This window comes from Myotis daubentonii, chromosome 3, assembly GCF_963259705.1.
Source record: "Myotis daubentonii chromosome 3, mMyoDau2.1, whole genome shotgun sequence".
Lineage (NCBI taxonomy): Eukaryota > Metazoa > Chordata > Mammalia > Chiroptera > Vespertilionidae > Myotis > Myotis daubentonii.
This window is the reverse complement of record NC_081842.1, coordinates 8,191,534-8,204,564: the sequence shown is the minus strand read 5'-3', so window position 1 is coordinate 8,204,564 and position 13,031 is coordinate 8,191,534. Positions and strand designations below refer to the sequence as shown.

Genomic DNA, 13,031 nt, shown 5'->3' with positions numbered 1-13,031 from the left:
ACTGCTCAATAGTTGACTCGATGATGTTTAAAACAGCTTTTGGAGGCTTTGACAATCTGTTCTGTCATCTTTCGGGAGGTCTTTGATGTGCCTCTTGAGGTTTGTGAAATATCTAAATCTCTCACCATCCACATCCCTCTGAAAGACTTCCACTTTCTTTTCAAAAGCCTTTATGAAACCAAACATAACATCAAGTGTCTTGCCAGTTCTTTGTAATTGAACATTTAAGTCATTCAAATGTTCACAAAAATTGTGAATGGAAGATTATAAGAGAGGGTTTTGTGTGCCAGCAAAAGTTACTGGTGTGCCATGTTTGGCACGGGTGCCAGGGGTGGCCGACCCCTGGCCTAGGATGTGATTACCCGCAAGACCTGCCCAGCTAGGAATTTATGAAGGAATCACCTTTGTGGTTACTTTCAGGCTCACCAAGCAGCACCCAGAGCTTGTCAGGTCTGCAAATCATTCTGCTGATATTTTAGAACTGATATCAGGTTTTGCCAGGCAATTAAAAAATCCAAATGTGAAAATTTCACAGTAAACTCCACCCCAACTAATTAATGGTCCTAGCAAAACCTCTCATGTTACATGGTCACAACTCACAATTCTGTACAAAAGTTCGCGTTATAAAAGCTCTGATGTAAAAATCAAATCATCAAGCAGCGATATTTCAAGTGCAGCTCAGGGTCTTCCCTATCATTATTCACAAGGCTTGGATCGCTTTACATTATAACAAAATTTAATACGGATGACTTATAATTAAGTCAATTTTTAAAATCTGTTCTTCTACACAGTGACAGATTTCACTTTTTGGTCGTCTTTCTCCTTCTCCACCTTCTCCTGTTCCTTATCTTTATCTTTGCTCTTCTTTGATTTCTTTTTCTTGTGTTTTTGTTTCTGGCTTTTTTCCCATTCTGCTTCAGGGCCTGCATGTTTCTTATGCTTCTTATGTTTTTTATGTTTCTTGTGCTTTTTCTTTTCCTTCTTTTCCTTCTTCTTCTTGCCGTCCTGACTTTCTGCCGAGCTGGCACGGCGACGGTGGCTTCGAGTTTGGCTTCCAGAAGGGCTGTGACTTCTACTTGGACTAACACTGGGACTGCTCTGCCTCTGGCTCCTGGTGACACCTATCTGGCTGACTGCTGCTGTGTCTGGGCTCTCTTTTACTTTCTCTATGACTTTATCTTTCAGTTCCTTAGAAATTTTCCCCAAAGCATCTTTCTCTTTTATTCCTGATGCATTGCTTTCACTGTCATTTTCATTATAATCTGGTTCAAAAGCAGCTTCATCAGTTTCTCTAGTTAAGTTGGAGCAAAGTCGAGAGGAGTGACTTAACTGGGGTTTAGGCTTGGAAGCACTCTTATCAATTTGCCCAGCAACCTGCTCTTTTTCAGTCTGTGGGTCTGGTGGATTAAGTATATAAAGTAATTTATTGCCACTTGACTCTTTACTGGTCCTTGTTTCTAACATATGCTTCTCAGGATCCTTACAAGGATTTTTATCTACAGATTTTGTCTCTTCACTTAAGCGTTTAGTATCAGAAGTGGCTTTATGATCATGCGGGTTTTTATCTCTTGAGGGACTAGAATTACTTTTCTTGGAATCTCCTGTTCCTTTTTTAGGCAAACCTCTCTCCTCCCTTGGCTTAGTTTTCTGTCCAGATGCAGAATCTTTGCTCCGAGAAGGAGAGTCTTTTCTTCTTGTTAATTCATTCCGTTCATCTCTACGCTTGGAACTTGAATATTCTCTGCTGTCATAGTCCGTTTTTTGGTCTCTACTGGGAGTAAAGTCTCTATTTGAGGAACCGCAAGTGGAATCACGCGTATCTGAAGTTCTAGTCTCTTTGGAAGATTGAGACAAACTTTTAAAATTACCTTGTTCATTGAGACGGTCCAAATTACTATCTTTCTCTGGCTGAATGCTGCTCTTCCTCTTTTCAGGATTTTCCTTCTCCAACACTGAATGATCCATCTCTCTCTCTTTGGTTTTCCCTTTTTCACTAGATGTAGAGTTTTTTGAACCTTTGACCTCATGTTGTAGGATTTCATGGCTCCCTTCCTTGTCGAGTTTTGGAAGTTTCTCTGCTGGCTCGCTCTCTTTTTCAGTATACTTGACTATATTTGATGGTTTAGTGCTAACATTTTTTATAACACTGGCAGGTTTTCCTACACTTGATACAGGCTGTGTGGCTTTAACATCTTCTTCCTCCAATTCAAAGTCATCTTTATCCCATTTGGACTGAGGGACCTGAATCATAATAATGACATCTTCAGCAGGAGCTATATTATCATTATTATATTCTTCCATCATTTTAATGACAGTTCGCTTTGTATCTGTTTTTTCTTCAGATTTTCTCACAGGACTGCCTCCAGTTGAACTCTCACTGGTATAGTCCACAAGAGTAGAGCTGGATCCTTCGGTTCCAGTTACTTTTTGTCTGACCTTTCCTTTGACTTTTTCTTGTTTAACTGTGCTAGATGTTGACTCCAATGTTTCAGAGGTTTCTTTTGTATTAGACATATTTTCTGTACTTCCAGTTTTTTTACCAGTTTCTCTGTTGCGCTTAATTTTTTTGGCTGGGGCTGTGGATGATGAAGTTTTGTCCTTTTCAGGGGTCCTATCCATCTCTTCAATATCAGGTTCCATTTTGCGTTTTGGCGATGGCTTCCCTATTTCAGTTACTTCGAGTTTAGAGACTTTCATTGAAGATGATTCCAAGTCGTTCTCTACATCTTTCTCTTCAGTTTTTCTTTTTCTTTTTTCTCCTTTGCTGTCAAGAGGCTTCCTGTTCTCAGTAGGCTTCTTGGCCTTGTCTTCCTTACTAGTTAGTTTTTCTGATTTGACGTCTTTGGAATAGTCTGTCTTCACTCTTTCCTCTCTGATAGGTTCTGTCTCTTGGTGTTCTTCTGCTGACTGAGAGTGAGCTTTTCTGGGGGTGCCGATGGCCTTTTCATCTTTTTGAGAGGAAGATGATGACTTAGCACTGTCAGTCTTTGGCGTCTCCTCTTTGGCTCTTTTAAGTGGAGGTTCAGATGGAGATTTTTCACCCTCTCCCTCTAGTTTTTCCTGGGATCCCTTAGCAGGTTTGACGTTTTCTTTTTGGGACTCAGAAGATCCACCTTTTTTTCGTTTGGTCTTGTCTCCTTTTGCTTTGGGCTTCTCCTTTCCTCTCCTGTGTTTTTCAGACACTGATTTAAAAGGGACGGGTTCTGCGTCCATGGGTTCATCTCTACTCGGAAGAACAGATAATGAGTCTGTTGTACTTTCCTCGCCACTTGTGGTTCCTCTTGATTTTCTAGAAGGTTCTAACAACTCTGGGGTTAGAAAGCCGTCGCTTTCTTCCCCCTTTCTCCGCCTTCGATGTTTCTTATGTTTACTTCCTTTACCGTCTCCTGCAGCACTGTTGCTCTCCTTCTCTGTTGACTTTGTGCTATCCTTCTGATTGTGACTGTCTCTTGTTGAAAGCTTTTCTGGATAGTTGCTACCACTTATGTTTCGACTTCTATGACTTTGTCCACCCGAATAATCTTCTCTGGGGCCCCTTGTAATGGGAGAATTCCTGATATGAAGTGGTAAAAACCTCTCTGGAGAAAAGTTCTCTCTATTTGCTGATGGTCGAGGCTGTGCTCCAGCAGCGTAACCTTTGTAGTAATTTTCATACCACTCTGTGTATTTTCTCTCCCATTCTCGGTATTGCTCTTTTTCCAATGGGTCTCTAAAGTCAACACCTCTCCCATAATAAGCTTTTCTGTCATATGGTGGTGGAACTTCTCTGTATCTATTAAAATATTCACGTTCTGTTTCCCCTTGTGGTACAGTACATCTATTTGGAGACTGTCCCCTAAATGCTTGAGGGGACCTTGATCGTGAATGATATCGTCTATATAGTGTTGACCTTGACCTAGACCGATGATATGCATGAGATCTAGACCTTGAGCGGTAATTTCGACTCTTGCCTCTGCCTCTTCTGGGGTATGGAGGTGATCGAGAACAGGAACGAGAGTGCGAGCGGCTAAATGATCGAGAATAAGAACGTGACCGTGTTGAACCAGATCTTGATTTAGAGTAAGTATGAGAACTTCTGGAGTATGAGGAACCACTATAGGGAGATTTAGACTCTTCTCTTAGCCATCGCTGCACTCTATAGAATTCTTCCCTGGACAGTGGTGCTGCTTGTGTTGCTGGGATGGTATTTGGATGAGCAGTCTGCACTCCTGATGATACCCAAGGTGTTGATAAATTGGCTGGCGCTGGAGGGAACTTGGGGGGAAGGATGCTATACCCAGCAGGTGTTGGCAGGCCAGGAGGAAACTGAGGAAAAAACCGTGGTGGAGGAACAGCCGGAGGGAGAGGCAGTGTATGTAGAGGAGGTGGGTACAGAGGAGTGGGTGGAGCAGGCACAAAAACTGGAGTTGCTGGTAGTGACGGGCCTTGAGTTCTCTGTGATCTTTCGCTGTGGTGTCGTCCACGGTTTATACTTCTGTAGCCACTCCTCTCTCCCCTCCTACTTTGCTGTGGCAGAGAAGCCAGATATCCAGGCTTGTTGGAAAGCCCCCAACCTGGTCGACCACCACGTGGATGAGCAGCCTTTATTCTTACTGGACCAGTTGTAGGGATCAACTGTCCATGCGATAATGGCTGTCCAAGCAAAGATGGGCTTCCAAGCACAGGCACCTGGTAATCTTTCTCCTCCATAAGGGTAGTCATTGCTATTGAAGAGGTTCCCTTTGAATGTTCTGAGGCAAGGGCTGCAGCTGGCAATATTTCATGATCAGAATCCTGGAAAGGCCCATCTGATTTTTCTGAGTGGACTGATACGGAGACCTTTACAGTTACATCAGGTCCAGGCGCTGGGGTAGATGAATTTTCAGGCACAGCAGGGGCTAAGGAAGACTGATTAGAAGTCAATGAAGATATACAGGGAGCCGGGTGGCCTGATGAAGATGTCACTGGAATCATCAGAGGATCCTGTTGTCTTGATGTTGGAGATCTCGTCAGAGGTTGTAGATTCCGCTGAATGAGTGGTCTCGGTGGCGGTATTGGGGGTGCTTTGGGGGACAACTTTTTCCGTAGTCTTTTTGTATATCCAGTTTCATTTTTGAAGTTATTAACAGCCTGTCGCAAGAATATATTGGCAATTAAAGTATCCGGAGAGACATCATTTTTATGACACGTTGGGCATGTATGGTCCTCTGATTCCAAGAGTGCTGTTCTTACACACTCATCACAGTAGCTGTTTCCACAGCAGGGAATGACAGCGGCATCGGTCATGATGTCTTTGCAGATGAGACACAGCAACTCGTCTGGGATAGGGTCATCCTCTTCAGAAGACAAAGAGGGCTCCTCTGATAAGAAAGGTGGCTTTTCTTTCTTCCCAATTGCATATGCTTCTGCATCTATAGTTGGTATTGCGTATGCTCCAGTGTTGGTGAGCTTTGCACCTTTCATGTTGGGATCCTTCACTTCCATCATGAAACTTCTGGGGATTCCAGTGCTCTTTTTAATCCTAGGACCAGATTCGGAGTTCTTATCCCTGTTTGTTGGGCAATTCTTAATAAAATGGCCAGCTTGACCACAGCGGAAACAGGTATAAGATGGAGATAGTGGACCTAGAGGCTTCTTCATGTAATTGATGGGGTCGTATTCATGGCCAGATTGCGACATCATTGCTTTAATTTTATCTTCTTCAGAAGCATTGGCTTCAGCAAGATTGGCAGTCTTTGTAAGCCGGGCCAGAGAAATAGATGCAGAAGAGTCATCAATTACTTTTGAAGTTCCCATCACTAGTTCAGTTCGATGTATAAGGTGCGTCTTGCTTATAGATTTCACACCTCCAATAGGAATTCTTCTAACAATTACAGATGAATTCTTAGGAATCAGAGCGCTCTCATCAGTATATTCTTCCTCGGTCTGCGCGTTGGTGATCTGCAGGTCGCACTTGGCAGCTTTCAGCTTCTCTCTCCCCATAATCTGCTCCTTTAGGTCGCAGAGGGAGATGTGCAGCCCATCAAAGGTGACGCTGGCATAGTTGAGCTTGGAAGCGAATTTATAATGCACACAGGACATGGTGCCAAAGGACTCCTAAGGATCGGCGAGGAGGCGTGGACACGCTCAATATATGTGTACTTATCAACTTAAGAGCAGAATATGTACATACACAGAACACTCCCAAGACACCGAAGGACCGAAGGCCTCGGGTTAAACACCCGCTCCCCACAGCAGGGGCGCGAGAACCGCAATCCAGACCCGGACCGCGGAATCACTTCACGCACAGGAGGCGGCCGAGGGCGGGAGGGCCAGGGGCTCCTCGAACGGGCACCGCGTCACCCAGCCGGGTTCCCCTCGCTCGTGCTAAGGGCCGGCAGGCCGTGCAGTCAGTCGTGGTGAGCCCCCACGTTAAAAGTCCGAGTGACCCAGCGGGGTCAGGGCTCCAAGGCGCAGCCGTTAGGCTCACAGCCCGCCAGCAGCCACTCGCCTCCTCCCGGCTTGCTGACGACCGGACGACCAGCGTGGCTCCCAGGCTCAGGCACGTTTCCCCACGACCGGGCTCTCGCTCCCTGGAGGCCTCACCACCGGGCCCCAGGAGGGCCTTGGTGACTTGGCGCCTCCGAGGCTCCCGGGCGCTTCCCCACCCGAGTGCTCCGCGCTTCTCTCACCTTCCACTCGGGTCACCTCTAGGCCCAGGACAGCAAGAACACGCAGGAAAACTGCCAGGCAACGACAAGGGCTTCCTATCTGTTCTGTCCCGTGGGACTCCGGAGATGCTGGGGTCCAGCCCCAGCAGGTCCAGGGGTTCCCAAAGGTGTGGATGGAGTCAGCGAAGAAGGAATGACACTGAGGCAGCGTTCAGATCATCAGCATAGCCAGGTTCTCCAGCCAAGTTCTCCAGCTAGGTTCTGCCTCTAGTCTCCTGTTACATCTGTATTTATACCAGTTGATTTTAATCCTATCCATTCTATTCAAAGGTTAGGGCATTTGTTATCTCCATTCCAAGATCACTACTCTATTATTCTGCTAAGCTACAAGGAAGTAACAGAAGGAGATTATCCTAAGTAAAGATTATGTAGCTTAGGCGTGATCGTTGTTCGTAGTTAAGGTGATTAACTACCCACCTGGCACTTAAGAGGTTTTACTGATTTATTCCCTTCCTTAGTCCTGTTCATCCCTAACTCCAGAGAAAAATCCCCACCTGGGGAAACAACCTTTCTCGGGGAGGTGACCCTGGTAAAACACATAGCGATAAGAAGGGGAGCAAACATATTAAGAACAGTATGCCATATAAGCCAGGTGCCTTGAAACACATGCTGTGCAGGTGTTTCTTCCCTACAGCGACTGTGTCAAGCAGAAAGGATGGACCGGCTCCCGGCACCAACTCCCACTCATCTCTGGGCCTCTCCCACGTGGAACCTGCCCTGCAGGCTGTGTGGCAGCGGAGGTCGTAGCTTCCAGAGCTAAGGCCTGGGATGTGGGTTTGCAGCCTCAAAGGGGAGAAGGACAAATCACAGGAGGATGGGAAGAGCAGATGTTTGGTAACCAGTTGTCTGCCCTGCCATGCAGGTGAGTCTCAGCTTTAAAAAAAGTTATCTCTTGCCCTAGCCAGTTTGGCTCAGTGGATACAGCATCAGCCTTCGGACTGAAGGGTCCCAGGTTCGATTCTGGCCAAGGGCACATACCTGGGTTGTGGGCTCAATCCCTAGTAGGGGGTGTGCAGGAGGCAGCCAATCAATGATTCTCTCTCATCATTGATGTTTCTATCTCTTTATCCCTCTCCCTCCCTCTATAAAATCAATTTAAAAAATGTACATAAAAAAGTTATCTCCGATCTTTGCTTGCTTTCTGGACCAGGCTCCCTACCGAAATGATTTAATATAATCATTTTATTTTTTGTGCCCCCCTTTAGTTTAGACTCAGAGGTGGGCAAAGTTTTTGACTCGAGGGCCACAATGGGTTCTTAAACTGGACTCAGAAGAAGGAGCTGCGGCAGTGTTTCCCGACGTTGCCATGTTAACACTGCTGCTGGTGAAGGAGCGGAGGGGAGAGCAAGAGAACCCTCCGCTCTTTCGGCTCCCGGGCCGGATAGAACAGCCAAACGGCCAGATCCAGCCCGCGGGCCTTAGTTTGCCCACAGCTGCTTAGAGAGAGGAGGGGAGAGGGAGAGCAAGAGAGAAACATCAACGTGAGAGAGAAACATTGATCAGTTGTCTCCAGTTTCGGGCCCAGGGGGATATGGAAGCTGAAGTTGAACCCACCACCCTTTGGTGCACAGGAGAAAGCTGCAAAGGACTGACCACCCCGGCCAGGGCCTTCCCTGAATGCCATGAGGGAGAGGTGGGAGTTCTCCCCACCCCATGGCTGGGTCTTGATCGCCCTCTGCTCCACATAATCAACAAGCAAAAGTGGCACATTTTGGAGGCGCACAGAGCCGGATACCTCCCCCACGTGTCTCCCCAGCCAATAAGACCAACACCAAACAGGGCACACGCACTGCAGCGCACGCCAGCGGTCCCCAGGCGGCGCCCTCCGGGGGACCAGGTTGTGCAAGACACCGGTCCCTCTCCCAGCGCCCACCCACCCCAGCCCTACCTCACTCTTTGCTCCACCCACCCCACCCCTAAACCGCGTTGGCGCCCCTCCCACCGGACCGCCCTCCTCCCCGCCCTGCATGGTTCCGCCCCGCACCAACTGAGCCCAGGACTTATCACAGAGCCAGGGCCCTGCTCCCAGTTAAAACCCGCTCTCTGCCTTCCCTGCTAATCTCACTCGCAGGCCATTGCTCTGTGTCCACTGCTCATCCCTTCTGTGCTCGCTGCGCCGAGCCCACTTATCCGCCATGAGCTCTTCCGAGGAAGATGTGGCTGGTGGTGCGCCCTCCGAAACCCCGCCCGCCACGGCCGAGATCCAGGCCATCGCCGACAAGATAGGCGGCCCGGTCCTCCCGAGCCCGGGTCGGGTCCCGCCCTGTCCGCACAGGGGCAGCGCCCGCCGGGACGCGGAGGGTGTGGACGCTGGGACAGGGGTCTAGAGGGAAGGGCCTGGTGTGCTTGTCCTCGGGCGGTTCCGGTCAGTGAAGCTGGGGCAGGGTCTGCAGGGTCCTAACTTCCGCCCTGCCTTCTTCCAGTGCTCCTTGTGCAAGTAACACAAAAAGACACCAGGCTGGGATGCAGAGGCAGAGCCTGGTTCAGACCTGGGCAGCGCTTGACCTCTGTGCCTCAGTTTCCTCTTCTGTAAAGTGGGCATCACTGGGGGCCTTCACCGAAGGTTCTGGGGAAGGTGGGAGGGTGGGGCCACAGGAAGGCTCAGGTTCTGAGAGGACACAAAGTCAAACAAACCTGCCGCTTCCCTAACCCCGTGGTCAGCAAACTGCGGCTTGAGAGGCACATTCGGCTCTTTGGCCCCTTGAGTGTGGCTCTTCCTAAGCCTTAGGAGAACCCTAATTAAGTTAATAACAATGTACCTACCTATATAGTTTAAGTTTAAAAAATTTGGCTCTCAAAAGAAATTTCAATCTTTGTACTGTTGATATTTGGCTCTGTTGACTAATGAGATGGTCTAAACTGTAGACAATCTGACCACAGTAAAGGACGGTGAGTCCGTCTCATGAGACTTGGAAAATGAGGGATCTGTAGGGACTGATGGTGAGCCAGGTTTGGTGAGGTTCCTCTCCCAGGCGGCTCCGGAGCCCAGCCTCTCCGGAGGTTCCCGGGTCCCAGGCCTAAGGAATTCCTCACTTGCTCCGTGAACTGTGAATGCGCATCAGCTCAGCAGAGAGGAGTGGCTGTCTTGGGCTTTCTGATGTGGTGCTAGTCACTTGAAAGTGACAAGTAAGAGGGCGGTCACCATGGCCACTGGGAGGCAGTTCTGAGGGCAGGGCTTTGCCTGAGGCTCCTAGAGGACAGGGCAGGGACACCCTCATGCTGCCTGGGGTTCTGACTCCCCCAGCTCTCTGGGCTGCAGGTGTGGAGAACAGAGGTCAGAGAGGGAGCCCTGGCCAGAGGATGTCAAAGTCCCAAATTCTGGCTCAGCCTCCTCAAGTAGTGCCCACCAGTCCCGACCTTGGCCTTCCCTGGCCCTCTGCAGTCTCCGGGCCCCTTGAGGGTGGTAACTGGCAACTTCCTCACCATCCCCAGGCATTTTCTGCTCCCCTTGGCTCTAGTACAGCCCGTCTTTCTCCCGGTCCACAGTACTAGCAGTGAACTGTCACCACGGGCAGGGCCTGGAGGCTGCCACATGCCCAGTCCCATCGCCTGCATTTGGGTCTTCTCACCATTCCTGCTTTCCTGCCTCCACTCCTGAAACAGGCCAAGAGGGAGGCCATTCCTTCCCAGACTCCCGTGTGCGTTTGTGTGTGTCACTCATCCCCATAGGCTTGTACACCGTCCGCAGGGTCAGATCCCTGTGGACCAAACATGGCACCTTGCATGACAGGTAAGCACTGAGACACAGGTAGGCCTGCAGTGAGAACCCTGCCGGCCCCATGCCGTGGGCAGAGGAGCGGCAGGAGGGGCCTTCTTTCTCCCTTCCTGACCCTCCCTCCTGTCAACTGCTGACTCCATTCTCCCTCCATTCTTATCCCTGGTTAGGGCCCCTCCCTGAAGGCGCAGGCAGGCCACGGGCCTTGTGCTGGCCACGGGTTTGACAAGCTTGGTCCTGATTGCGAGGAATAATCTGTAAAGGGTGGGCCTTAGAGGTCAGTTTGTAACATTTGACATGAGGCCGCAGCTCCCCTGTCAGTTGCTCTTGCAGGAAGGAAGACACTGAGTTCCCCTCTCTCCTGTCCCCTAGGTGAAGTCCCAGCTGGAGGAGAAGGAAAACAAGAGGTACCCCACTTTCAAGGCCACGGAGTACAAGAGCCAAGTGGTCGCGGGGACTAACTACTTCATCAAGGTGGAGTCCGCTACAGGGGTGCTCATGCAGATGTGGGGATGTGGGGGACTTACAGGGGTCAGGACAGGGTTCCTTAAGGGGGTTCCTGTAGTCCTGGCTGGTGTGGCTCAATGGATAGAGCGTCAGCCTGCACACCAAAGGGCCTCGGGTTTGATTCCTGGTTAAGGGCAGGTACCTGGGTTGCAGGTTGGATCCCTGGCCTCAGTTGGGGCGCATTCAGTCGATGTACCTCTCCCTCTCTCTTTCTCTCTAAAAAATCAATAAAAGTTTTTAAAATAATAAAATAAAATGAGTGTGCATGCACTCCTGCAGGCCTCCATGGAGGAGAGGACTGAGCTTTCTGGGCAACTAAGGGCTCTGAGGAGCGGATGTAGCGTGCCAGGGGTGCTGGCTGGGGTGCTGGGCATCTGTTAAGCCCGAAAGAGGAAGATGGGAATGTCACCACCCTAGTGGCTGATGCCCTGAAGGGACTGGCCTCCAGGCTCTCAGCGCCTTTCTCACACACTCCGCCAGGCACCGGGACTTGGGGTCAGAGGCAGCACCTGCCCCCCTCACTCGACTCTCTCTTTGCAGGTCAAGTTGCAGATGATGACTTCGTGCACCTTCGAGTGTTTGAAAGTCTCCCTCAGGAAAACAAGGCCTTGGCCTTGCACAATTATCAGACCAGCAAGACCAAGCAGGACCAGCTGGCCTATTTCTAGTTCTGGATTTTGAACTGGACCTTCACCATGTGGTTCTCTGTCACGTGTTCGCGTGCCGGGGTCATGAACGCCGTCTCTATGCTGTGCCACTTTCTCTGGAGGGGCTGCTCTGCACCAATCTGATGTCTCTGCCTCTGACTTTAACAGCGTGGTTTTCCTCCCAACCAATGATCTTAACTAAATTGCTTTCCAAGAGGGCTGAAGTGATCTCTAAATAAATACATTTTCAAGTTTCTGCAAATTTCCTCCTTTGCTGTGGGTTTTTTCTTCATCTGAAACCATAACCACCATATAGACGTGTTTACAAAGGTCTTTCACGGCCACGCGCCGGGTCTGAGACCCTCCACCTGAGCAGGAGAGCCCAGCGGGGCTGCCCCAGGTCCCAGCCAGTGGGTGGTCGACCCGGGGTCCCAGGAGTCTCTGCAACTACAGCTCTGGACTCTGCGTCCTGTCTCCAGGCCTCGGTTGTCCTCCGTAAGTAAAAGGATTCAAGTAAACCCGGGTCTAGACCATGAGTTCCAGATGTGCTCAGTCACACTGTTTCCGTAGCAGCGATGACACGGCAGGGACCAAAGTGTTGCGCAATCCTGCTGCACAGCTGCTCAGAACTGGCGGCCTGTGGGGCTGTGCTGCTCATCCCCTGGGCTGCGAGCACCTGCTCAAAGCCTGAGCCTCTGGAAGGGCCCGCCTGTTTCAACAGGGTCCTGCCCGTCAGTGCGGTCAGTGCCCGGTTTGTTTGCCCCGTGTTTGTGTGAAACAGATTAAAAGGAGGGCCCCTACATCATAGGAGTAATGACTATTGGGTGAAATTTCTATCTGTGTGGCTCAGGGTCAAGGTAGAATATGTGTTCCTGAGGGTTAATGTCGGTCTGACATTCCTGAACCCCACTCAGCTCTCCTGGGGCTTGTGGTGTTTTGTCTGTGTCCTGAGGTCATGAGGAGTGTGGAAGTGTGGGCGGTGAGCATGCGGAGCCTGGAGAGCAGCAGTGAGAAATCTCTGCACTTAGCTGTGTGCGTCCACATCCCTCCATGAGCCCCTCACCCAGGTAGGCCAGGCACCGCAGTGGGGACCCCCACCTGAAGTGGGTGTGACCAGCTACAAACACCCATCAGACCCTCACCTAAGCTGGCCAGGCACCCCAGTGGGGACCCCCACCCTGAAGGGGGTGTGACCAGCTACAAACACCCATCAGACCCTCACCTAAGCTGGCCAGGCACCCCAGTGGGACCCCTACCCTGATCCGAGACACCCTTAAGGGTAAACCAGCCTCCGCTCCCCCCTCTCCCCCCACAACCCGTGCACCAGGTCTCTATCCTATATAATAAAAGGGTAATATGCAAACTGACCCTAACTGCAAAAAGATTGGGAATGACTGGTCACTATGACACACACTGACCACCAGGGGGCAGACGCTCAATGCAGGAGATGCCCCCTGGTGGTCAGTGGCCTCC

General features: G+C 50.2%; 3 protein-coding genes across 4 annotated transcripts in view; 1 reads left to right on the top strand and 2 right to left on the bottom strand.

Moving 5' to 3' along the window:
• Positions 1-13,031, bottom strand: part of RRP1 (ribosomal RNA processing 1) — a 64,585-nt gene that overhangs the window by 34,899 nt on the left and 16,655 nt on the right. The gene's annotated exons all lie outside the window — the stretch shown is intronic.
• LOC132229938 (E3 ubiquitin-protein ligase RBBP6-like) lies at positions 784-6,412 on the bottom strand. The gene has a single exon (XM_059686611.1). It carries the CDS (start codon positions 6,058-6,060, stop codon positions 784-786), a length of 5,277 nt encoding a protein of 1,758 aa, XP_059542594.1. The 5' UTR covers positions 6,061-6,412.
• Positions 8,699-11,820, top strand: LOC132229951 (cystatin-B-like). Its single transcript, XM_059686661.1, has 3 exons — positions 8,699-8,923; positions 10,789-10,880; positions 11,453-11,820. The coding sequence occupies exons 1-3, from the start codon at positions 8,825-8,827 to the stop codon at positions 11,577-11,579; spliced, it is 318 nt and encodes a 105-aa protein (XP_059542644.1). The 5' UTR covers positions 8,699-8,824; the 3' UTR covers positions 11,580-11,820.

Bases quoted from the DNA above. Each gene is read 5' to 3' on its own strand.
- LOC132229938 (XM_059686611.1), bottom strand. From the start codon at position 6,060: ATGTCCTGTGTGCATTATAAATTCGCTTCCAAGCTCAACTATGCCAGC.
- LOC132229951 (XM_059686661.1), top strand. From the start codon at position 8,825: ATGAGCTCTTCCGAGGAAGATGTGGCTGGTGGTGCGCCCTCCGAAACC. The intron at 8,924-10,788 runs GTCCTCCCGAGC...GTGAAGTCCCAG, and splicing joins CCGACAAGATAGGCGGCCCG to CTGGAGGAGAAGGAAAACAA. The intron at 10,881-11,452 runs GGAGTCCGCTAC...TCTCTTTGCAGG, and splicing joins ACTAACTACTTCATCAAGGT to TCAAGTTGCAGATGATGACT.